At 35.7% G+C, this 23,626-nt stretch overlaps 1 protein-coding gene across 1 annotated transcript in view; it reads left to right on the top strand.

The window, feature by feature from the left end:
• cv-2 (crossveinless 2) overlaps positions 1-23,626 on the top strand; it is an 82,467-nt gene that overhangs the window by 8,051 nt on the left and 50,790 nt on the right. Inside the window, exon 2 of the mRNA XM_034983731.2 lies at positions 19,708-19,882. Coding sequence (XP_034839622.1) covers positions 19,789-19,882 — 94 coding nt within the window. The 5' untranslated portion in view covers positions 19,708-19,788. The remainder of the gene's footprint in view (positions 1-19,707; positions 19,883-23,626) is intronic.

The following is a 23,626-nucleotide window of genomic DNA, read 5'->3' as shown; positions in this document are numbered from 1 at the left end:
GGCTCATCTGTTGAACCGATTTTAACGAAATTTGGCGCAGACATGGCTTGCATCACAAAGAAGGGCATATAAGCAACTTTTTATCCCGGAAAATTAAAGATTTCCTACGGAATTTTCAAAACCCAAATATAGCATTTATTATTATAATATTAGGTAAGTAAGTACTTTATTTATATACCTAATATGCATTTGTAATATATTTCATATAAATTTTAGGTCACATTGATTTATATTATTCATTGTATTTGTATTTTGTAACATATTTTAATGAATGAATCAATCATTATAATATATTTTAATAATAATAAACCGCAGCGCCTCATCACATCGTTGTCAGGATTTCCGAGAATTATGACTTGAGTAATGTGAATTGCTAAGATGTAGTGTAGTAGGTACCTACTTCCATTCATTTTATTTAACTATAGTTTGAATGGGTAGCCGTCGATCCTCCCTTATCACAAATCGCGAATGGTCACAGTACTAGCAATCCGAATTAATATTTTGCAACATATATAAAGTACTTACCTACTTACCTATCTCTTGTCAAGCAATAAATATATGTATTGTGAAATACCCAGTTCGTTGAATGTTATGTATCAATAATTTAGGTAAGTATTTCTGTATTTGGTAAAAGACTTCACATTTATTTGACTTATAAAAATGAGAAGGTATCTAGATTTTAGACATTTAGGTTGCCGCCGCGGACGACTGGCAAATGTCTTCAGAAAACTAAATTTCGCGTAGCGGGTTAGTTCTCACTTCGCTTTTACAGGTGACAACCACAATAATATGCACTGTCATCATCAACCGTTCGCCGGCTCACTACTGAGCACGGGTCTCCTCTCAGAATGAGACAATTTTGGCCATAGTCCGCCACGCTGCTGGCCAAGTGCGAATTGGCAGACTTCACCCACCTTTGAGAACATTAAGATCTCATGCTTTTCCTCAAAATGTTTTCCTTCACCTGTTCTCCGAAAAATTAGACTTGCGTGCCCAGGATCAAACCTAGCTTACCTCTCGAATAGGAAGCGGACGCCTTAACCACTAGACTACCACGGCTTAGCTCCGATACCCTCAGAAAATAAAACTTCGCATAGCGGGTTAGTTCTTACTTCGTTATTTTACAGGCGACCACCACCATACGCACTGTGCATCTTAGCATTTACAAATTACTTTAATCCTTTAAGCGCTATTTCAGCGAACACGCCCGCGCCGCTTCGAATTGTCGTTCGTCTGTTTCGGTCTTTATTTATGGTGGTACTGGTAGTGCTGGCAGTGTTTGTTAAGTAGGGCGAAAAGTATTTGTCACGAGAACATAGTCGTTTAGTGTCATTGCCTCCATATGGTGTAGGGGTGACAGGCAGAAGTGTGATCGAATTAAGCACAAACTACATTGTTGTATTGAAGGTGGTTTATACATTATATGTAATGTAGCTTTTTTCCACATAAGACAAAAGTAAAAAGTAATCAAGTGCGAGTCGGACTCACACACGAGGGGTTCCGTACCATTGGCATCGCACAAGAAATAACACTTTTTGTTTGTGATGTGATGTGAGTTTTATATGAATGCACGTGTGGCATACGCATTTCCTAGAACATGATACAGGATAAGGGGCTTTAACACTCGATCTTTAGGGCTACTGTTGATTTTGGGTGATTATGAAAAATGTTGGTTTGGACGTGTTGGCGACAATGAATCGAAGATCGAGTTCCGGTGATCGAGTAGATCGTCTTCCTGAGTAGTTTTTATTCATTAAATATGAATTCACGTGGAATAATACACACTACCCAGAATGTGATTCAGGATAATGGGCTTTAACCCTCGATATTTAGGGCTACTGTCGATTATGGGTGAATGTAAAAGTATTGGTTTTTGGACGTGTTGATGATGATGATCAGTCGATGATTGAGTTCCGGTGATCGAGTAGATCGTGTTCCGGAGTTTTATATGAATGCACGTGTGGCATACGCACTTCCTAAAATGTGATACAGGATAATGGGCTTTAACACTCGATCTTTAGGGCTACTGTTGATTATGGGTGAATGTAAAAAATGTTGGTTTGGACGTGTTGGCGACAATCAGGCTGCGTGGGCACTATCTGCGCGGCGAGGTCGCGCCGCTCACCCTGCTATCGCGGCCACGCTCCGTGCGCCTCATTAACTCTATTAATAATTCATCTCATACCTCACCCTATTGTTCTGTGGAATAGTTTTCCAGTATGCATATTTCCATAGCTGGAAGATCATAGGATGAATACGGAACAACCCATATTTGCATCATCTCGTTGCCCAAAATGGAATACCGAATAGGTATATACCTGGTTAGTTACATAAATGACTGCTATTATTAAGTTTCTATTCTAATTAAAAAGGGAGGATTATTAGAAAAAACAATATAGTATACTAGCTGATGCCCGCGCCTTCATTCGCGTGGATTTAAGTATTTAAAAATCCCGAGGGAACTCTTTGATTTTCTGGTATAAAAGTAACTCCGTTACAGCATAGTAGGTGCTTGAAGGACAAATGCGTGGAAAATAGCATGCGATCCCGGGGAACTGTTCGTTTGTTTGAGATCAAAAGTAGCATAAGTCACTCTTGAGGTCTATAACTATACGAGAACCTACCCATGCAAAAAAGACGTCGATCAGTTGCTCCGTTACAACGTGATTGAAGGACAAACTAACAAACAAACTCACTTTCGCATTTATAATATGGGCACGGATTTGGGTACCTACACTACACATAATTATTATGCAAGTCAAAGAAAATTCGATAAGTATCCAAATGTATTGTATGTCACCGTAAAGAATAATTTTGTGCCTATTCCTACTTCATATCGAGAAATATACCAGTAACCTATTAAATCTACAAATGAAATACTAATAAGTTATCATCATTGTTCAATAACATTATAGTTTATACCTACCAATTATATCTGATTGGCTGCGAGAAGTCAGTCCAAAATAATGTCAGGCCAACGACCTGTACAGGTCAAGGCATATTTTGATGAACTTTGTCGTTTTGTGTAATTTATATTTGCAAAATATGAGTCAACCTTTCAATTACTCGGTTGTCCTTTCAATCGACGTCTGGGGCATTAATAAAGTAACTCATAATAATTCTTATTAAGTAGAATTGTATCAGATTATAACCGCAAAATGTATTCTATAAATAACGTGCATCAACGCGCTCCTGGAATGCGAATATTTTTATAACATTCATCAAGACGTATTGTATTACATACGCATAAATTATAATAAATCAATGATATAATTAGAAGAATGGAGCCGTCAACAGAAAATATAAATATATTCCACCCTCCATTTTCTACAACCGCACCGTACGCACTGAATACGAAAGCAATTTCACCCTCACCACCTGGTATAGCCGGGAATACCTACTTCGACCACTCGTTGCCTGGTGCAACGAGTAGTCGAAGTAGGTACATGCAAATTGTTGAACCAACTTCCTTCCGCGATGATTCCACTGAATTTCAGCACGGAGTTAGTTATTCGAACAAATCAATTAAGTTCAACGAATTCCTGAAAACGCCAACGCATTGGCAGTTCCTCTGGTGCTACAAATGTTCATGGGTGGCGCGGCGGTCTTAAACAGGTGACCAGTGTTCTCTTCTGCTCGCTATTCATAAAAAAAAAAAAACACTATTTTGAATAACGTGGTTTCGTGGTTAATGTGGTGATGTTGCGGTTTTAATTTTCATTAAAAATGGGGGTGTTATTAAGTAAACCAAGTAAATGAAAGTAACTAAGCTCATATTACTTTGAAAGCTGTATTAAAAATACTTTGAAAACATTTTTTATAACTCGAAAATTAAATATAGGATAAGTCAGGAAGAGGTGCCAAGCTTTTTGATAGGACACTCTAAGAACGTACTGACAATACGCCCCACGGATGCAGTAACTTCGGGTTTGGGTCATATTCTAATATGGTCTACTCGCCATGTAGGTAATCATATTCTCAGTCATGAGGAACTGACTAGAGAGGGGAGTTCAGTTATTACAAGAAATCATCTTTATCATTGTTACCCGAGGAAAGTTCAACAAGTTGTATAAAAATCACTATTGAAGCAAATAAAATAGTGTACACGCAACTTTAAACGGACAGAAACGATTATCATTTCCATATAATATTATATCTAATTCCGTTTTCATTAACTAGCTAATCTGAGCTAATCTATATAGTTTCCGGGTGTTAAATATGTATATTTATTATCGTTTACTATTGTAATTAATTATTATGAATGATTTTGCGTACGCACGTGCGGTATTCTTGGAATTCTGCCTTATTTTGTACATCCTGTGTCACTCCTAATTTGCAGCGTCGTTGTGTTTTCAGGGTAGATACCTATGTACTATTATCATAACACATTAACAAATTTTTTTGTTTATATAGGGCTAGGTGACGCCCGCGACTTCGTCCGCGTGGATTAATTTTTAAATCCTGTGGGAACTCTTTGATTTTCCAGGATCAAAAATAGCCTATGTCCTTCCCCGGGATGCAAGCTATCTCTGTACCAAATTGAATTGAAATCGGTTGGGTGAAAACGGATGGGCCGTGAAAAGCTAGCAGACAGACAGACGGACAGACAGACAGACCACACTTTCGCATTTATAATATTAAAGTATGGGTAACTAGCTGATGCCCGCGACTTCGTACGCATGGATTTAGGTTTTTAAAAAATCCCGTGGGAACTCTTTGATTTTCCGCGATAAAAGACTACCTTTTGTCCTGTTACTTTCCAGGTCTTTAAACTATACCCATGCAAAAAATCACGTCAATCGGTTGCTCCGTTGCGACGTGATTGAAGAACAACAAACCAACAAACAAACACTTTCGCATTTATAATATGGGTAATTGGGTAGGTACTGAAATATGGGTACTGATTATAATAAGTTAGTGGTTTAATAAATAAGTGGAAAAGTTTTCCGGAGTGTTCCTGAATCTGTTTTATTAAAATATAGGTAGGTTCTAAAAACGTGTTTACACGAACACTTCTGTTGAGTTAATATAATAATTTCTTATGTATATTTCTTATGTGCAACTTTTTAGCACGAAAGTTAACACTAAACTCCTGAAACTGAAAAAGGGTTAGTGCTCTCCGTTCCATAAGTTTTATGTATTAAGTAATTTGGCGTCCAATCCTCAACCAACCTCTAACTTTTAGGAGCTATGTGCGTTTTAACCAATTAAATATCCCTTGCTTTAACGGTGAAGAAAAACATCGCAAGGAAACCTGCAATGCCTGAGAGTTCTCCATAATATTCTCAAAGATATATAAAGTCTACCAATCTGCACTTGGCCAGCGTGGTAGACTATTGCAAAACCCTTCTCATTCCGAGAGGAGACCTGTAGTCAGTAGTGAGCCGGCGATGGGTAAATCATGATGACGTTTCATCTTACACTGCATTATCGTAGATAAAATCTTAGTCAATCGCTAACCTACAAATAAAATAAAGTCCAACACTTTATTTTAAACAAATACAACGAGTTAATCAGAAATTGTGGTCGCTATCAAATCGAATGTATTAATGTCGAAAGGTTCCGGCTTCTGTAGTTACGTTAAACTTGTCTTCGATAATAATCGCATCGCTCGGCATCGTTGACTGGTAAGCTCCACTTCACATTGAATTTTTAAAGTATCTTTATAGTTTCAACGTAGATCGACAACCCAACGCCGTGATCGCTCAAACTATATTTTATATTCAGATTTTTATTTAACACAACACTCTGTGAAGTAAAACAGAATAGCTGTTTTGAGGGCGCCATCTTTTATCGCGGTGTTTTATAGTACACTAGCGACCCGCCCCGGCTTCGCATGGGTGCAATGTCGATACTAATGTGGTGTTACTGAGGTGTTGCCTCGGAAACTCTCAAATGAGAGGATTTTTTTTCCGACCTAATTCACATTATTTAAATTTCTCTAGGGATCTCTAATTTTTTGAGAATTAAACTATAGCTATAAACCTTCCTCTTGAATCACTCTGTCTGTTGGTGAAAACCGCATTTAAATCCGTTGCGTAGTTTAAAAGATCTGCGCGTTCATATATACATACATACATACCTGGTAAGTATTATCAAATATATCACAGCATGAAAAAATTTCATTTCAGCACGTTAAGGTTACACGCATTAATGTTTTTTTTAAATATTATTTTAGTGTTATTTTTAGGATAAGTGTGAATATGGTCTTATTATAGTACAAATACAGTGTCACTGCAGTGAGCATTCTTGTGTTTACGGAGTGGCCTAATGGATATGTTATGTTCGGGCTGTTAATTCAATTAGAGACCACCATAATCAACTGTACTAACAGTGAAAAATATTGAATGCTACCTCCTTTACGTCGTCGTCGAAGGGATGAGTAATGGATTATTATCAATTTGGTTTTTGAAGATTATATTGTAAACAGAGCTTTACAGATACACACAAAGCGGGGTGGAACTAACGCTGTGGGATTTTATACATGACTTGTGTAAGTTGCGCTTAAGCGAGTACCTAGGACACACGAGTAGGTAGATCTACTCATGTGCCTTGGAGTCGTAACAAAGGGAGCAAATCTGAAGTACACTACGCAGTGTGAGATGAAAAGCTTTAAACAGTTCATTGTATTGTTAGGTACTTCTGTGAGCCGTATTGGAAACGTAGAAGACATACTTACGCATTGACGTAGCGGATTGCGCGTATATTCCAGACTTTAGGTATAATACAAAAACGAAGCAGAAGGAATACACGTCCTAACGACCGGAAATATGAAAGGTTCTTAGCTCATAGACTGTTGTAAGTTGTTGTAACTACACCTAGTACACGTTTTATGCTTAGTCGGAGGGGAGAAGGGAAATAAGAGTCATTGCAATTTGCAGTGAATGTTCTTGTATTTAAGGAGTGCGCCTACCACAATATCCAAGTTTCTTAGTCACCTGGAAGTAGGTTAGGTTTTTGATGACCCATAATTAATTAGTGAGTGATATAACTGACACTTATCAAAACCATAAAAGTTTTTTTCATAAGTCTTATTAGAACTCGGCCATGTGTGATAAAGAACCTTTCAGATTTGAGTCTTTGACCTGTTGAGGCTACTAAGCATCGTGTAAGTATCTACTTATGGCATTTAACTTTCTGAAGATGTTAAGAAAAAACCGACCAAGTGCGAGTCAGACTCGCGCACCGAGGGTTCCGAATTACAGTCGTATTTTTTCTTTATTTTGCACGATAAATCAAAAACTATTATGCATAAAAATAAATAAAAATCTGTTTTTGAATGTACAGGTAAAGCCCTTTCGTATGATACCCCACTTGGTATAGTCATCTTACTTTGAAAATTATAATACTAATTATTTTTCATGAACACATTTTATTCTTATTCTAATTCTTGTGACGTAACCACAAATAACATGGTTTTCGGATTTATTCCTTTACTTGTGCCATAAGACCTACCTACCTATCAAATTTCATAATTCTAGGTCAACAGAAAGTACCCCATAGGTTTTCTAGACAGACATGACAGACAGACGGACAGACAGAAAACAAAGTGATCCTATAAGGTTTCCTTTTTTTCCTTTTGAGGTACGGAACCCTAAGAAGACAAGGATGTACCTTAATTTATTTAATTTACTTAAAAAATCAATGGTATATTTCCTTTGAATACTTAATACACTAATAATTTTATTAATATCACGCAGATTCAAGCAACATTAATGTGTTAGCACAAAAAGTGTAAAGACAAAGATTTTAATTCGGAATGAATAACCCACTAAGTAGTTCTAAATATATCTCAGATAACAAAAGCTAATTCAGGGTTTTCCTTCAATATTTGTTCAAGATAATTCACAGAAGCAAGAGATTATCGTTATGTTAATGAAATGATCCTATCTAAGATTTATTTATTTTAAGAACAGTAGTACTGAATCTAACGTCTGTACCACTGGTGAACAGGATACGGACTGCTTAATGTTTTTATCACATCATTATCGCGATCGATCATAATCATTCGCGATCTACGAGATGTTCTGGAACCTCAATAGGTTTGAAAAATAATGCGATATTATGCACGCTTTCGTGTATGTATGATCTCAGTTTCAAATTACGAAACCGATAAAGGAGGAAACAGCAACTCGGAACTACACCCCGAGAGCTGTGATCGCGCCCTCGCGGATCGACGAACTTGCCGTGAAAAAACCCGATCTTGTTTCGCTGCTCGTGTACAGTTAGGTGAAGCATTAAGTAATCTGAGCCGAGAGCATCGAGATAATGTTGCGCACGCGTGAAATATATCCAACAGTTTTTATTGTGACCGCGTTTCGCTGTGTGACTGGTATGCGTTCGCTACGAAGTTTCTGCCGAGTGGTTGGCCTTACGACGACCTTGCGTAGCCTCCGCCACTCCGTTGCTTCTATGAAAGTAGGTGACGCTCTGTCGCCGCCTGTACTCCGGCGACACGAGATCGAATCTTCTTGTAGAGTTGTAGAGCCCTACGCTCGAAAAGGCGGCTTTCTAAATCCGTCAATCTGGGATGTATATATGCAGATGATGTGGGTGATAAAATTATTAACAGCTATCTAACGCAGCGCACTCAGCAGGTTTGCTTGAATAATTTGTTTACGATTATTAATCTAATCGTTGTTTACGAGCCACCTGCAATTGCTTTACGTTCCCACAATGTTTAATATTTATTTACCGCTCGGATTTAGTAGACAAATAACACGTAATCTAATGCACCTTATTCATAAGGCTCTCTTAAATTTAATTATCTTTATCTTAAAGTCGCTTTTATGGTTATTTTCATTTAGAACTATTACTTACCATAATTATAAAACTTGTCCGTCATACTTTTACCAATACGATATAAATATTAACTCGGTAAGTCAGTCGTTACTATTTCATTAACTTTTATATTGAATAATAATGGTTACATTAAAACTTAAAAACTAAATAACTAAAAAAAATAATTAAAAAATGCGGTCAAGCACCACGGATCAGTGAAGTAACAGTACGAGAACCTATATTAAATAGATTCGATGTCGTAAAAAAAGTAATAAAAAGGAATTTAAACAACGAATTTAATTGAAGCATAAAAAAGCTGTAAACTAGGTACAGCTCACAACATACGCACGTACATGTGTTGAGATTGAAAACGCATAATAATATCATATAATAAATTACAGACGCGTTGAATTCGAACCACAACTTTCTCATTATCGGAATTTACCAACTGAACTTTGTAGTTTCCATCACGTTATTTTTTTATATCTTCATCCCTAATGTTTGGTTTTTCCCATCGTAATAATCAAAATGAAACAATATCTTATTAGATTGTCGAAGTGAATCGGTATTTATTTATAAAATAACATTAAATGTTTTTATTTTGCTGATAATTTTATATTATTGATCATAAGCAGGCTTTTATCTTTTTTATCTATTTACGTGCCTATTTAATATATTCCGTCAGTTTCAAATTATCGTAGGTACTTACCTTCAAAAATTCTTTGATGGATTTTAGTGAATGAAGTTATCTTTATTAGTAATCTTAATTATTGACGTCACAAAAATGTGTGTATACGACTATAATATGACATGATAAATAATAAAAGAGATAAATATAATATGTATTATGATATATGAAATAATAATACTGATAATACTAATATGAAATAATAAGATAGTTTATCTCTGATAAGTTTTCGTTAAAAATCATTTTAAAAGATATTAAAAAATAAAAACATCTTTTGGTAATTTTTCTTGCCCTTATTTTAATGGCGACTCTTACTAGAATGTGCGAAAGAAGAAAAGACTTCAACATACCAAATTACATGTCACAAATTGAAATTGGTAATTAAGAAACACCTTGTTTTCTTCGTGTGCTTTTAACGATAGGGTAAAAATTGTAGATACTATTCGTGACTATAAAATTAACAAAAACCTGTTCCCGCTAATGAAACCTCCGATACTAATTAGACAGTCATTTGGAGCAATCAAACCTTTATTGCAAGCATAATAAGTGTTATATTACACTTTATTATACAAGTACCTACCTAATTATTGAAACTATGTTGTAGTACAACTAGTATTAAACCAGTATGTTGTTTATTCAACCCTGCGATTTAATTGTTCTGAACTATCGGAATTACTATTTTATGTGGAGTTTCGTGATGGTTTTCATATTTTTAGGGTTCTGTACCTCAAAAGGAAAAAAAAATTACCTAAAATCTTGAAATTTGGCAAATAGGTAGGTCTTATAGCACAAATTCAGGAATAAATCCAAAAACCATGAATTTGTGGTTACATCACAAAAAAAATGTGTTCATGAACAAATCATATGTAATTAGTATTTTCTATTTTCAAAGTAACATCACAGCCTTGAGTACTTCATTAAACTGTGGTAACATTATCATATGAGAGGGCTTTACCTTATACATTCTAAAATAGATTTTTATTTATTTTCATGCAGACTAGTTTTTGATTTATCGTGCAAAATGTCGAAAAAAATACCCGAGTACGGGACCCTCGGTGCGTGAGTCTACCTCGCACTTGGCCGGTTTTTTTCAAAACTTCAAATTGTTTTTCTTAGGACTTTAATTTTTCTATATCATCGTTTAAAAGTTACAACAACCCTGTAGGCTGCATCAGTATTACCTAATTAGAAAGCAAGGATTATTGGATTTAGATACTTATTCTAGGCCATCGCTTTTTTGACGTTATTTTTAGGGTTTCGTATCTCCAGAGAAGAAAGGAACCTCATAGGATGACTTTGTTTGTCTGTCTGTCTGTCTGTCTGTGTGTCTGTATTGTTGCGTTGCATTACATCGCGTTGCGTTGAGTTGCATTGCATTGTATTGTACCTATTGTCTAGCTGACCCGCCCCGGCTTCGCTCGGGTTTGATTTAGAAAATCGCCGTGGGGGTTAATAAAATCCTCTCCTTATATATTGTCAAGTTATTAAATTTCGATTGTAGGAACAATGGTTGGCTAATCTATTGTGTAATTAATTTTATCAATTGTTTGCTAAATGCATTCGAGGAAGTCTTGTGGGCGCTAAAATGTTCCCAGGTCGAAACAAAGCAAATTCTTTTGAATGCTTAGCCGGCTTTTCTGGCCACAACCATGGTGGTCTATAGCTAAATTTACATGATGTTTTTAGTCTTTTCAGCTTTGTTGTGTGAGATTGTCATGTGCTTTTGTGATATTATGACGTCAAACATCATAAATCATGTTAGTATTTTTTATTTATTTTTTATCGGTGTAACTAAATAATTAAAATTTCTGGTGCTTTTGCAACGTTGTTTAAAGGTGTTATCTATACTTCTATACTAATACTAGCAGTTGCCCGCGACTTAGTCCGCGTAAAATTTCTGGTTTCTCATGAGATCCGATCCCGCTGCAAAAGGCCTCGCTTACCTACTTACTCAGTCTCACCTTAAGGCACGGAAACCAGAATACCTAAATGCCAATTTTCATATTAGAGATATGACTTCAAAAACATAGGATTTTCTTATAACTTTTCAACCCCCATTTCACCCCCTTAGGGGGAGAATTTAGTTAGATCCTTTCTTATCTGATACCTACCCCCTAGGAAGAACCTACGTTTCAAATTTCAAGTAAAAATAACAGTAGTTAAAACTTTCTCTAAAAACTTCCCCCACTATTTTACCACCCTTAAGGGGGTAATTTCCCAAATTGAACCTAAATGTCGATTTTCACCTCTCTAACTTCAAAAACATAGGACTTTCATACAACCTTCAACCGCCCCTTTCACCCCCTTAGGGGGGGGGGGGGGGGGAATTTAGTTGGATCCTTTCTTATCTGATACCCACCCCCTAGAGAGAAGCTACGTTTCAAATTTCAAGTAAAAATAACAATAGTTAACTTTTCTATAAAAAAAAGTCCGCGATAGCATTTCATTTGCGGTAGGCTCACAATAACCATTTTTATGCCTTTCGAAGGTGTTTTTACTATCATAGTATTAACCTTTATCAAAATTAAATTGTTCGTCATCTCAAGTATTTAATTTAGACCAAAATTACCCTTTGTATCATTTAATTTAGAATTATATCTTAGGGAAAATCAAAGAGTTCCATGGGTTTTTTAAAAACAAATCCACGCAGCCGAAGTCGCGGGCATTAGCAAGTAATATATATAATATAGATGGTGAAAATATTGGTAAATTTTGATAGAGCGGTGAATAAACGTAACTTAACTAGGTAGGTAACGTAGGTAACTTTGTAAGTACATTTGTTGTTGAGACTTGCGGGAAAAATTCTCTACTATCAACATACAAAAAGTGGCACGCGAGTCGCATTGCAAGTTGCAACGCATGCCTGGCATTAATAGTTAAGTACCTACCTATCAATAAAACTATTCTATTCTAGTTTTATAAAACTCTTCATCAACTAAACATTTCTTGTTTACAAGTTGGTACATTTTACAGCTTATCGGTATGATGAAATACTTCAAGCATATACTAAGTTCAACAGTAAGTAAGTATACCTACTATTAATATTTTTTATTCCTAATATAATATTATTATCACTGTACTGGTTTTTATGAGAGTCATTGTACGGTAAGAATTTTTAATGACAATTAATGATTGACTGACGATGGCGGAGTTAAAAGTGTAACAATACGCGTTACCGGATGTGGCTACTGTATTTAATTTCAGAGATATTATTATATTATATTTTAGTTGTCGTTACAAATTAGTTACTTATCGAAAAAAATAATTCGACTGCCAAATCCCTTTCAGGTTAGCGCTCTTCCAAGATTAAATCGTCTCTTACCTACTACTAAATAACATCGCAGTCAAATGCTTTAAGTTCTCTAGTAATGGGGTTCCGGCTGAAAACCAACGCTGTATGCATTTTTGTGTATGTACAAGACATACCTAGAGCAATATGCTGAGTTGGTGGGACTTTTTTAGGGTTCCGTACCTCAAAAGGAAAAACAGAACCCTTATAGGATCACTTTGTTGTCTGTCTGTCTGTCTGTCAGTCTGTCAAGAAACCTACAAGGTACTTCCCTTTGACCTAGAATCATGAAATTTGGCAGGTAGGTAGGTCTTATAGCAGACATTCGGGGAAAAATCTGAAAACCGTGAATTTGTGGTTACAGAACACAAAAAAAATTAAATTGTGGTCAAGAACAGTAATTAGTATTTTCAATTTTCGAAGTAAGATAGCTATATCAAGTGGGGTACCATATGAAAGGGTTTCACCTGTGTATTCTAAAACAGATTTTTATTTATTTTTATGCATCATAGTTTTTGAATTATCGTGCAAATATCAAAAAAATACGACTGTAGTACGGAACCCTCGTGGCGCGAGCCTGACTCGCACTTGGCCAGTTTTTTTCGGATTGTGCCACTCATGAGACAGTTTATTCCGGCGCTTCTTTTGCTTGAGATACTCAAGTGTCTAACACTAGGCGCCGGGATAATCAAACCCAGGTAGGTGATATATGGCACAAAAATGTTTTATCTTTATTTTTATGTCTTTCAAAGAAATATTGAGTTCTCATCCTAGACCTTACAAACATTTCATGTTTATTCGTGTATTTTAATGAAGTTGTGCCACGCAAATACCAATGAAACATAAATAGAAGATGCTCCACTCGAAGGTATTTCCCAAAAAGACCAGCTTGAAAATTCATTACACATTTTTTGCGGAGGTAAAAACGACTACTGTAGGTACTTACTGAGGAGGATCTGAAACCGGAACTACAGAATAATTGACAATGTATTATAAATTAATTAAAATAAGTCTATCAGAGGCAAGATTCTTTCGACCAGTCCGCTATGGCGCCATTACAGTTTTTTTACGACCAAAATGAATTTCGTAATTAGATTAGGTAGCTATACGGCCCCGTGTGTAAATAAATTAACAACTATAAAAACTCCTGCAGTGTATATAAATCACTTAATACAAAGCATTTAAATTAGTCAAAGCAGAAATTCCACTAAGTACTTAAAGGATGTGGAATAGGATTTTCCCATATTTTGATAGACGAAACATAAGAGTTATTATGTGATTATAATATAATTAATAATGTTATCTATACGTCTACGTATATTTTTTAAAATAAGTACATTTTAGGTATATAAATGACAACTATTCTCTTTTAATATATGCGCAAACAAATCTTATGACCAGATTCATAAGAAATCCCAACAAAACAATAAATATTGCCTATGCCTGAAATCTGAATCAAGGCGCGAAAAACTAGTGTAAGCGACCCGTATTGGTGATTTTAGAAATAGATTTTTTTTAAATTCAAGCATTTAAAAGTACTTTTGAATCATCAAATGCATCTACAGTAGATATAATATTATGTACCACTGGTTCCTTCAAAATAGTAGGCACTTTAAACATTTCTTGTCAAATGAAATAAAGTGTGTACCAATCTGTACAATTGTCTCCAATTTTGACTATCATTACATTAAACATAACTGGTAGTTACTATTTAAAATGAAACTGGTGTGTGTAACGTAGAACGTAATATTATAGGTAGTTGAGTCCGATTGACTTTGAGATGAGCTTTGTGTCGGGGACGTTGTTTATGCGACTTTCGACATGTAAACGCACTTATCCTCTAAGCTTTTTGCTGCATGTTATTAATAAATAAACGCTATATGTTTGTACTTGAGGTCAATGATCGCTTGGAATGCTGTAAAAAATGCGTTAAGGACACGAGTTCGGCGTCTATCTAGCAATGTTCCACTACGGTCGAGGTCGTTAGTTCTCTGCTTAGTTTGTATAATTTATTAATTATATGGTAGAGCTTATATTAAGAATATGGGCATTTATAATAGCAATTTATATTTAGCTGACGTGTGCAAAGCTATCGATGGAGATTCCTTAAATTAAAATCCAGGGAATCGGCCAATCCATTTAACCCATTTTGATGGAATTTGGACAAGATTACGTTTTACCAAGCAATCTAGCGTTCTCGTACGTTGCAGAGTAGAAACCGATCAGGAGAAACTGCCATAACCCTTCCAAGTTAGCCCGCTTCCATCTTATAGACTGTATCATCACTTATCACCAGGTGAGATTGCAGTCAAGTGCTTACTTGTATCAGAATAATTAAACGGGCCAAGGGCGAGTCAGACTCGCGCACCGAGGATTCCGTACTCGGGTATTTCTTCTAAGGGTTTCTTTTTTCCTTTTGAGGTACGGAACCCTAAAAATAAAAAATCCCGGAAAATCAGAGTTTCCACGGGATTTTTAAGAAATTATATCCACGCGGACGAAGTCGCGGGCATCATCTAGTTTTAAGATACATAATTAAAGTTTGAAGTAGGTATAGGTTACCTATTTATTTATTGAGTGGGATTTAGATTTAACGCAGAACACCTTGTATCTTTATTACATTTCATAAGGCAATAAATACATATCACGTTCTGTGTCTGTGGGCGCTGACGTTATTAATATCCCAATAAACAATGATTTTGTTTATTTTAATAATTTTATTAAAACCTCAAGTTAATAAGATGGTGATTTTCTGTGTGGTATTTGCAGCGTTCGTAACTTAAAAATACATCTAAAATCTCCAACTGAAAGTTTAATTAAAATACACCTATCTATGTACATATTATATCTATATGTTTAATCAACTTTATCTATCTTTATCTACATAAAACTATCAAAATAGTGGCAAATATTAATAAAACGGTTGTATTGGTAACAAAATAATTATAACCTAATTAATATCTCTAGATATAAATAAATAAAATTAACACCAAACGTTTTTTGTATCTTTCAGCTTAAAACGCTTTTTCTACAATCTTTTGCACTGATGAAAACATGGGCATCTTCTAGTTAAATATTGATTACGTAGGAGTTAATAAAGCAGTCGTTATATCGTAATTATGTAAACGTTATTCTAATTTCTGACAAAGGTTCGTACGTCAGAAGTTTTCTCTGCACCATAATCAGCGTAATGCATATTGCATACAGACACTTGCGTCATCGGTGGGAGGTTGTTTACATTGATATTATTTTGCGAATATTCAGTTCACTTAACTTGTATATGATTTCATTAATAGGTATTACTTAATGAATCAGTACTTATTAATAAATCATTATTATAATAATCACTAAGACCAAGACGTTTCGAATCTAACAGAATAACAACATTTAAATGAGTTTTAGCATTTTTCGTTGGCATGACACATTTTACGGCACTGTTTAAGTTAGGTAAGTTAGATTCTAAGACGTACTTTTTGTAAATTATTTTCAATATGTGTTGGATCAATAAATAAAACAACATCTATTTTAAGATCATAGTAAAATTTTATTGCCGAATTTTTGATTTTAATCATAATATAAAATCTTTACACATGTATGTTTTTATCGCTCAAGCAAAGAGAAATTAATGAAATATTCCGAACTTGCTAACTACTTCTGAGAATCCAACATAATTTGCACTTAATTGATTCAACATCTTAATTTTGACTCTCGAAATCACTTGAAATATTTTTTAATTTCTTTACATAAATACTTCTTGGTATCCGACGGAACATTTATTAATAGCAGTTCAAATAAAACTATAAATCAATACTAATATTATACTTAAAGGCGAAAGTGTGTTTGTCTGTGTCTTTGTCTCCTAGCTTCTTAAGACCCGTCCGTTTAACCGATTTTGACGAAAATTTGGTATGGAGATAGTTTGCTTCTCGCGGAAGGACAAAGGCTATTTTTGTTCCGGAAAATCAAAGAGTTCCCACGGAATTTTTGAACAACCTAAACTTACGCCGACGACGAAGTCGCAGGCATCATCTTTTTATTTAAAACATAAAATAAGTAGTAAAAACGAAGAGACGGAGAGTATATTGGCAAATCTTAAAACCTAGTGTTCCCACTTTACTTTTAACTAACAAAGATTCAAACACCTAAAAATGTAGAAAAATACTGCTAACTGTTAAGTGTATTGGCCAACTTTTTTCTCCAGCATTATTTCTAATTGCATTTGCGGTGCGCCGTTTGTATCCTGCTCGATCAATCACGGCTCGTATCTAGGGCGGCTTCACAAAAACTCGTGCTAAATGAAATACTTATCACCTTATAATTTCCATGGCGAGTCCATTGACTCGGTCGCGTCACGTTTCACATATCAATGTTTTGTGATTTTTTTCAATTAGCTTTATTGGATTATGATGATACGGATAAGCTATATTATGGTAGAGACTAAAATAAATTAAATTGATTGAAAAGGATTAAGAGAGTTAAGAGATTTGTGTACGATAAAATTGATTTTTTATCTTTTCTATCTTTGAAATAATATACTTGACTCATCAAAATAAGTCCTATTTAAAAGTTTTGTAAGCTCTTTTAAAGCTTCGACTATCTCTTGGAACTCTTTCGTCGGGACCAGTTGATTCAATATTGTCAAGATCAGGTAGCTTTTTTATTTGCCACCAGGAGATAGTCTAGTTGTAAAAGTTGAAATTTCTTGGTTTTTAGACTTAGGTATCTGACGATCTTTATAGCATATCAATCGATTGTTATGCTAAGTAACGTAAACCCAAGTCAATAATTGGATAGGTGACCAATTTCGGACTGAAATAAGACTATGAAAAATACCTAGCAAATTTTGACCAATGATCAAAATATTAAGTATGCGAGATATACCTATGGGAGATTAAACAAAAGTTTTCATTCTAAAAAATCGAATGGTCGATTTAAAAGGGTGAATGTGTAGTCCGCGACAGGTCGTGATGGCATTCGGGGTATGAGGCGGGGGGACGCCCCGCATACCCGCATACGTCACCTGCGCTCGTCCGCACGGGGATACCGAGGGGGCTGTGCCGGTGTGCGGGCCGTTCCCTCCCCGATTGCTATCTCGATCTTTCGCGTACCTACTATACCTCCTGTTAAGGGGGTTATTACATAATGTTCCGTTTGAATAGATAGCCTGAAGCTAATCGTTTACAACACAATACTACGGTAAATTATAGTGCTAACCGATCATAAGTAGGAAATGCAAAAGGTGCAGGCATGCAGGTGAGCTTTCGTATTCTAAGCTCGTATAATAATATTGGCGTAGGTATTCACTATGCAACTGACCTATATCGTGAGACTTCCTTTACCATCGAGTTTTTTTAAAGTTTTGAGGAGTAAATAAAGAAGAGTCGACAAAATATAATAATTTCGTTGATTCTTTATTCACGCCTTTTGGTTGCCTGGAAAAGATCGCTAGGTAGCGGCCGCCTAATGATTGTAGGTACCTGATCAAATCATAATTTATTTATTTCATTAGGACTACTACTTAGTGTCTCTTATGCTGTCTGTGACTCTACCACCCGCACCGGCTCGAAATGAAGATTTTAGTTACTAAAGCCGGGTACAGACTGCTGTAACGTAACATGCAATGTAACATGAAAGGAGCATTTCATAAGTGTGGACGCAGCGTGCGCACGATCTGAGCACGTACGTACTCGCATCTTTGTGCGCACTGCGCGCCCCTTTATGTTCGGCGAAAAACCGACAAATGGCGGATCGCGGCGCGCACGAGTTGAAATGCTCTGTTCGTGCGCGTAGTGTGCACGGTTCGTGCGCGCAAGGCGTCCACACTACGGGAATTTTGTTACATTGCATGATACATTGCGACAATGCGGACGGTAAATTCTTTCATTGCGTGTAACATTGCATGTTACGTTACAGCAGTCTGTACCCGCCTTTAGAAGAGCCATAAGAAACACGTCAGTGGCTCTTCTCATCAAATAATAAAAAGTTACAATGTACCTAACCAACCTAACAGTACACTACGCCATTTTGCGGGCGACTGTAAGCTCAGCCGGTCGCTTCCACGGTTTGTCACTATAAATTCCATTATAATTTATAATAATAAGTACCGCGGTTGTCGGTACAACCATAAAGTCTAAGTAGGTATTTACTTTAATCTTTACGTGACAAAACATGAATTAAACTTTATCTACATAATTATGATTGGTAGGTACTTTATAATACAGATATCGGTACAAACTACTAGGTACAAGTATAGGAACAATTTCTATTTTCAATGCGTTACCTATATTATAGTAAGTAGCGCATTGCTATTAACTAGCAAACTCGTTTAACGAAATACAGCTTACTAAAGTCAATTTGTTTTACAATAAAAATAAACTTATGAAGAATAATGGTTGTTCTGTTTCGAGGGTGATTTCGGATTCCGCATTCGTCGGCAACGTGAGTGTGGTCATGAGAAGTGCTAATAATACGTAGTAGCTGAGGTGTTTTACGTGAATGTGACGTTGCAACTTGGGAACTAAAGCTCTAGATACACGCAGCGACTTTGATCGACAGCGACTTGATAGCGATTTAAGCCGTGTCCACACAATAGCGATCTATCAGTCTTTGTTTCGCGGTACACACCAGTCTTTTTTGCCTAAGCTCTATAGTAATGTCCGACAAAAGGCGAAGCGTTGTTAGCGCTAGCAGCTGTTTGCATATATTATGACAACGATACGAAAAAGAAAATAGAGAGTTTTTAGATTTGGAGCGATTCAATCTAGACTTAGAGACAATTTTAAAAATTTAAATTCCCAAACCATCCCTGCTGGCAATCGGATCTCCCACTTTAATTTTAAGACCAGAGGGAACCACACTACTGCGTCAGGGGTGGTCGAAAGTTTGAATTAAGTTACCTGAAAAAAACTCTCAAACCTAGGATGGTAAATTTGGATTTTGTTTGCCGCAGGTGTTGCGTACGAGTGTTGTGGCGCGAGGGTGTGATGCGAGGGGCGCGCAGCGGCGTGCATCGGCGCCGCGAGTAACGACCATGCGACGCCCGCCCACCGAACTCGCCGTCGCTTGCCTCGTGCTTCTCGCTTTCATCACCGACCCTGTTCTGGCGGATGTCGCCAGCTTTATTAGTTAGTACCTTTACCTTATAGTCTCCTCATTCATGAATATTGTGTCGCGAGGAGCACACAGCTGACGTAGCGGTGTCCGACGCGCGACGCCCGCCCACCGAACTCGCCGTTCGTGTCGTCGCCTTTCATCTAGCGGATGTTGCTAGTTTTATCAGTTAGTACTTAGTACCTTTTCCTCATACTTTCCTCATACTCGAGTATTGTGCCATACACTGCGCGTTATCGCAAGGTATTGTAAGTATACAACATACCTACCTACTTACTGCAATTTTTTAAAATTCGTATTTGCATGTCCTTCTAAATGCTTGTATGGATCAAATTGACCCTCCCAGCTAACAACTAGTTTGTACCTTCCGAATTGCATTCCGATAATCTGTCCAATACTGTGACCACGCAACGCCTGCGCACCGAATTTGCTCGCGTCAACGTGCCATTCTCGGTAGAGTCTACAAGGTGATAAAATGAAAATAGACCGATAATAGGTATATCTATTTACTTTAGAGCTTTTAAGGAAAAGCTTGTTGAAGATTATTTTGAGAAAATATTTTTTATGGTAGTGCTAACTGCTGGTTTGTTTGCCAATTTATGCATACCTATGCATAATTGTATGCCAATTTATGCATAGGTATGCATAAATTGGCAAGCAAAGATTTTCTGAAGACTCTATCTTCTTACTAAAATACCTTTTCTAAGTAGTGCGTAAGTAAGTTCTGACTATAAAAATGTAAGTAGGTACTTTATAATTTTGCCATAACATATTTCAAAACGAATTACCTTGAGGTGTTAAGCTAATAAATCAGATTAAATATTATCCTTAAAATCAAAGCTTTTATTTGTAACGAGTACATAAATAATACATGTAGTGCTTAAATAAATATTTATAAAACATGAAAAAGCGCATTACATGTGAGCTGGCTAACGAACGCCAGCGCTAACTAGCGGCCACAGTTCCATTATTCATCGGGTTTATTTTATAAAACTGTAATAACCAAAAATTTTATTTTTTGTGGTTGTTAATCCGGATGTACAAGAAATTTCGATTTAATATTAAATATATTTGATATGTATGATATATTTAATATATATGAGCTATCAAAACTGCATAATATCAATTTGATTTTGGTTTATCTTATAATATCTGCTTAGCTATAATAATTTTACTGGTCTGCAATAGCTGTTTTGAATCGGGTAACAAAACCGAAAATCCTTTCTTAGAAAACCAACATATAAAATCGTAAGTTTCTAAACCCAGTATTATTTAAAGTTTTAAGTTGATGATGTGTCAGTCAATTTGAAAAATAATAATACTAGATAATGCCCGCGACTTCACGTGGATTTAGGTCTTTTAAAAATTTCTCGAACAAACACTGTATCTTACAATTAAAAATATCTTCATGTAAAGAATGAAATAAATTATTAGATATGATTAGAGTTAGCGATAAGCCATAACTCAGTCAGTCATAATAATAACGAGCACCTACTAAATAAAACGAGGTGTTTGAAGTTAAATAAAATGCAATTTTGTAACTTGTTGGTTTTAGGTATTTAGAAATCATATTCAACTTTATCATACCAATTTACTTGGTATGATTTATTGAAACTCATGTCATGTGTAAAGGGTGGGAACACTTTTGTTGTCGATTAGTGCAATTAGGATTAATAATCTTGTGTTATTTTTAACAGATTTGTTATTAATTCTTTCTAGTTGCTAATTACTAATTTTCAACTGGGCTAATTAAAGCACATCTAAAAACCGCACAATTGTGGATTGAACTCACGTGGAAAGGGTTCCGTACGATAAATACCTATGTAAGTTTATACGCACAATATTAAGAGATTTGCCATGCCATTTTGCGTCCTCCTCCTCTCCCTCTTATAGGATTTCCTTAATCTATAAGTAAAGAACTATTATCAGCTACAAAATTTTAAAATTTCGATACATAAAGAGATGGTAAATTTTCATCAATTTTCTTAAATTCCTAACTTTTTAAAACTATTTAAAAATTACAATAAAGTATATTTCAGTCCCTCAAAATAAGCCCTCATTTGATATGTAACCCAGTTTATAAAACATTCTTTAAAATTTTCTTATTTGCCCCTCAAAATAATCTCCATATTCAAAATTCATAGTAGGTATTTAGGTCACAATATGTCCATGTTTGGGTCACATAAATTAATATAATTATTACCTAGATTTTGAGCAAATTGGCTGTGAGAGACGGACATACAGATAGAAAAACGCACGAGTGATCCTATAGATAGGGGTTCCGGTCATGCGGAAACCCTAATAGATCTTACAATTACCTATAAATTACCTCGTTTCGTTAGATCCTATACATACCTACGTTCTACCTGCGCCAGTGTCTAATTGAAACAACTACAGTACAGTGGCTATGTAAATCTGCAACTTGTACCGATAATTGTAGGTACAGATATCGGCCCGATACCATTTTGTAAGCAACACCGAGTTTCTGTTTCAATTTCAACGCAATGCAAAGTACTTAAATTTACTTAATGTAGAAAGAGCTCATTTGATTCCAGTGATTCGTGAACGCGATATGCGACACGCAGTGTTGTGAAAGAGTCCTGGCCATTGAGCTATAGACCCTAGAGATGGAGACCTCATTCAGATGACGAAAAAATAACGAAACCATAAGGGTCTAGACCGTCTAGACAGACGCAGTGCATTTGAACTGCAAGCAAATTTGCAGTTGAGATGCAGTTAGCTTGTAGTTGACACGACTGCATCGCAACTGAACTGCCAACCACTGCGAAGTCCGCATGTAGTCGGTGCACATCTTTAGTACGGGTACAGGTGTATGGTATGGTAATAGCGCAGTCGCGTCGGTCAGCAGTTGAAATGCAGAACTGCAATCAAACTGCATCCCAACACATAATACTTAGCAGTCGTCTTGTAGTTCAAAGGAGTCTTGACTGGTGTCATTATGATACCGACAAAGTAACAATAGATACGGCACCAAATTCCTGAATGAGCAAAAGCTAGACTGCACTCTTGTGTACCAGTTAGGTTGAGGCCATTTAGCATTCGACCTCTAGTATATAACACCTCTATTTTTATTGGTGTGAATTAATTTATGTAGGAACAGTTGAATTTATTGAGCGTGCTTAGGCAACTCGATAAGCCCAGATTAATATCTTATTTTTTAAATGCTAGTTAACGTCACTCATAAAGGAAAATTAGTTAGATAAATGCAATACAGTTCATAGCTAGGGCGGAAATTATTGCTCATGACTAACTGCGGTTCTATTTTTTGTGTCATACGACAAGTCATGGAAGTAAATAAATAAAAGTGTGACTCAAGGAGACATCAAGGAGATGATGTTTTTACCAATAAAAGGTTTTCTACTACTACTTATGTCTTTTAAAATTATTACTGCGCTCTTTATGTGCCCCTCTTCTTGTAACTATCGCTGAATCATATATTATTATTTTAGAATTTGATTAGGAGGAACAAAAGATTTGTTTTATTTTTGTATTCAAGTTTCAATTATCATTTCGTTTATTTTGTTATATTATTTGTCATAAGTCTGCGGGAAATATTGCCTTTAAAGGTTCTTTTATCATAATATATTAATTATTACATAATTTATTTTATTACATGTTTATGTTACTGTAAAAGCTCGAACTACGGTAAATGCTAAAAATTTCCAGGATAATCTAAAATTCCATCGGTCACAAATAATTTGAATCACAATAGGTATATTCTTGACAATATATCACAA

This window comes from Maniola hyperantus, chromosome 3 (genome assembly GCF_902806685.2).
Source record: "Maniola hyperantus chromosome 3, iAphHyp1.2, whole genome shotgun sequence".
NCBI lineage: Eukaryota > Metazoa > Arthropoda > Insecta > Lepidoptera > Nymphalidae > Maniola > Maniola hyperantus.
The sequence above is the reverse complement of the archived record's forward strand: the minus strand, read 5'-3'. Positions and strand labels throughout refer to the sequence as shown.